This window comes from Carlito syrichta, unplaced genomic scaffold, assembly GCF_000164805.1.
Source record: "Carlito syrichta isolate Samal-C Ts95f unplaced genomic scaffold, Tarsius_syrichta-2.0.1 Scaffold303117, whole genome shotgun sequence".
In the NCBI taxonomy this organism is placed as follows: domain Eukaryota; kingdom Metazoa; phylum Chordata; class Mammalia; order Primates; family Tarsiidae; genus Carlito; species Carlito syrichta.
The window spans coordinates 25,698-28,256 of NW_007247213.1; the positions used below are offsets into that span (position 1 = coordinate 25,698).

Here is a 2,559-nt window from a genome sequence, read left to right on the forward strand (position 1 = left end):
CAAAAAAAAAAAAAAAAAAAAGAAAAGAAAGAAAAATTAGCTTTCTCACTTAAACCTTTGCATCATGTATACATTTATATTATCTGATGGCTTGCATTTTTGAAATTCTACCTAGTAGTATTTTTATGTTTTATTTTTTGAGTTGGCGTCTCACTCTGTCGCCCAGTTTAGAGTGCAGTGGCACACTCCCGGCCACCACAGGCTCAACCTGCTGGGCTCCAGCGAACCTTCCACCTCAGCCTTCCAAGTAGCTGGAACTACAGGTGCACGCTACCACACCCAGCTAATTTTTGATTTATTGTTAGACACGAGGTCTCGCCAAGTTGCCCAGGTGGGTCTCGAATCCGTGGGCTCAGGCAAACCATTTGCCTCGGCCTCCCAAAGTGCTGGGATGACAGGCTGAGCCACCGAGCCCGGCCCCTAGCAGTATTTTTAAATGGTCTTTGAAGTTAATGAATGCTCATGATTGCTTTTTTCTTCTTGTACACATGGATAAAAATCTCTATGTGTACAAAAACTGTATCTACAGGATCTGGGGAAGCTGATTGAAATCGAATGTCTGGAGTGTGAATTAGAAGCTCTAAGACTCGAAAATAAAATTACACTCTATATCCGAGCAGCTGTTGAGGTAAGTCCTTAAACAGGAGTCAGGGTGCGTGTTGCATTATTTTGCAGATGTCCTACAACTTGATGAGAGCCGAGTCTGTGCCAGGTTTGAGGGCGCAGGGGACGTGGCCTGGCCCCCACTGCCAGACTCACCCTGGCCCTGCCCCTGCTCTCGTGCGACTGCAGGCGCCAGGCCTGGTCTCCAGGGCCTTATCTCCCCACCTGCGAACAAGGCGATGACACAGACTCCCTGCAGGGACACGAGCGACCTGGGTGGCACCTGGGGCGCCAGAGCCAGCCGTCCTCCTTCACAGTCCCTGATGTCTCCCTGGGCTCCCTCAGCCTCACCGGGGGTTGGGGCCACGCAGTGTTGCACTGGGCAGGGCTGGGCCATGACGCTTCTTGGGCCACACCCTCCTGCAGCCTGTGTGGAGCTGCCCACCCAGTCTCCACACACCCTGGTGACACTTGCCTTAGGCGGTAACCTCCCCTGTCCCCAAGAGGGCTCTCAGTCAACCGAACGTATGTCCAGGAAGGCATCCAATGGTGAATGCCAGAAGTTCCCACCTGCTTTAGCCGTTGGCCTTGCTGGTCCTGGACCTGAGGGACAAAGCTGTGACGTCATCATGGGGCCCGGGGTGGGTGGGAAGGGCGTGTCAGGGGCTCGCCAAATTGCTCTTACTTCCTCAGTTGCCCTGTTTGGAAACACAGGATTTTTTGGAGTGTCCCAGTCCACAGTTACTGAAGAGGCAGCTTCAACCTAGGCTGGCAGAGAATCGCCAATGGCGTGAACTTGACTTAACTCTGTTTTCTGTTTACTTAAGACAGTAGGATCTGGGGTAACAGCCACTGCCAGAAAGGGGATCTAGAAATCATTTTAGATGATTCTTCAGTAAGAATTTTGCAGATTAAATAGAAGAGCAAAAAATCGATTGAAGCAGCATAATGGCAAGTAGCATTGATGTGGAACCAAGGAGGGTGCTGCCAGGGTTGGCCCAGGGAACCCTCACCTCAGCCCTGCCAGCTGGGCTGTTCATAGGCCTGGCCTCCGTGGAGCCGGAGGCATGTGAAGACGGTCAGGTGAGGAGGAGAGGCCAGGGAGGCCTTCCCTGCCCCCACGTTGGACAGGCCTGATCTCAGCCCAGCTCCTCCTCCCCTGTTTGCTGCCTGCTGGCAGGTGCGTGTGTTCCCTGTGGATTTGCTGGGGCACACCTGCCTTCATGGTGTTGAACCTCTCCAGGTAGAGCTTGACTGCGGCCTGCCACGTGCTGGTGCCTCACTCGTGGTAGGCACGTGTTTGAAAACTGCTTCATAGGGAACACTCTGGCTGCCACGTTCTATCAGGAGACCGAGTCGAGGCTGGTTGTGACTGTGGCAGTGTGGACCACACAGCTGCACTCGCCATGCCTCTGTCTGCCTAGGACTGCAGAGGCGCCGGGCAGGGCTTCATGAGGACGGGAGGGACTGGGCAGCCGAGCAGCACGAGGGGGTCCTTCATCCCAGGTGTGGGCTCACCCCAAGGCCCAGGAGCAGCACGAGGGTGAAGCCGGGTGTCGGGAGCCTGAGGTTGTGGGGATGCAGCCAGGCAAACGTAGGTCACCCGGAGTGGCCCCAGGGGTGTGAGGAAGGTGGGAGCGTGGGGAGACCAGTTCCACGGGTCTTGAAATCCCGGGCCTGAGCCTTTCGGCCGGGAAGAGCATGTGCAGCACAAACCAGAGGAGACTTCTGTGGGTTGAAAACATAATGGGGCACAGGCCCCGTAAATACACGAAATCAAGAAATAAGCGGGCTTTGATGAATCAGTGGGAGGCAGACTGAGCCATGAGTGTCAGAGAACCAGTACGTCTTTTAAGTATATCTTGTAAGGGCAGGCACTCCATTCTAGAAAAGGTGCCTTGAGACATTTTCTTTTCTTTTCTTTTTTTTTTTTTTTGAGTTGGAGTCTCACTCTGT

General features: G+C 53.7%; 1 protein-coding gene across 1 annotated transcript in view; it reads left to right on the top strand.

Moving 5' to 3' along the window:
• The window catches only part of LOC103260112 (cilia- and flagella-associated protein 46-like), a gene marked incomplete at its 3' end in the record, with an annotated part of 70,512 nt that overhangs the window by 25,678 nt on the left and 42,275 nt on the right, over positions 1 to 2,559 (top strand). Inside the window, exon 10 of the mRNA XM_021712183.1 lies at positions 530 to 628. Coding sequence (XP_021567858.1) covers positions 530 to 628 — 99 coding nt within the window. The remainder of the gene's footprint in view (positions 1 to 529; positions 629 to 2,559) is intronic.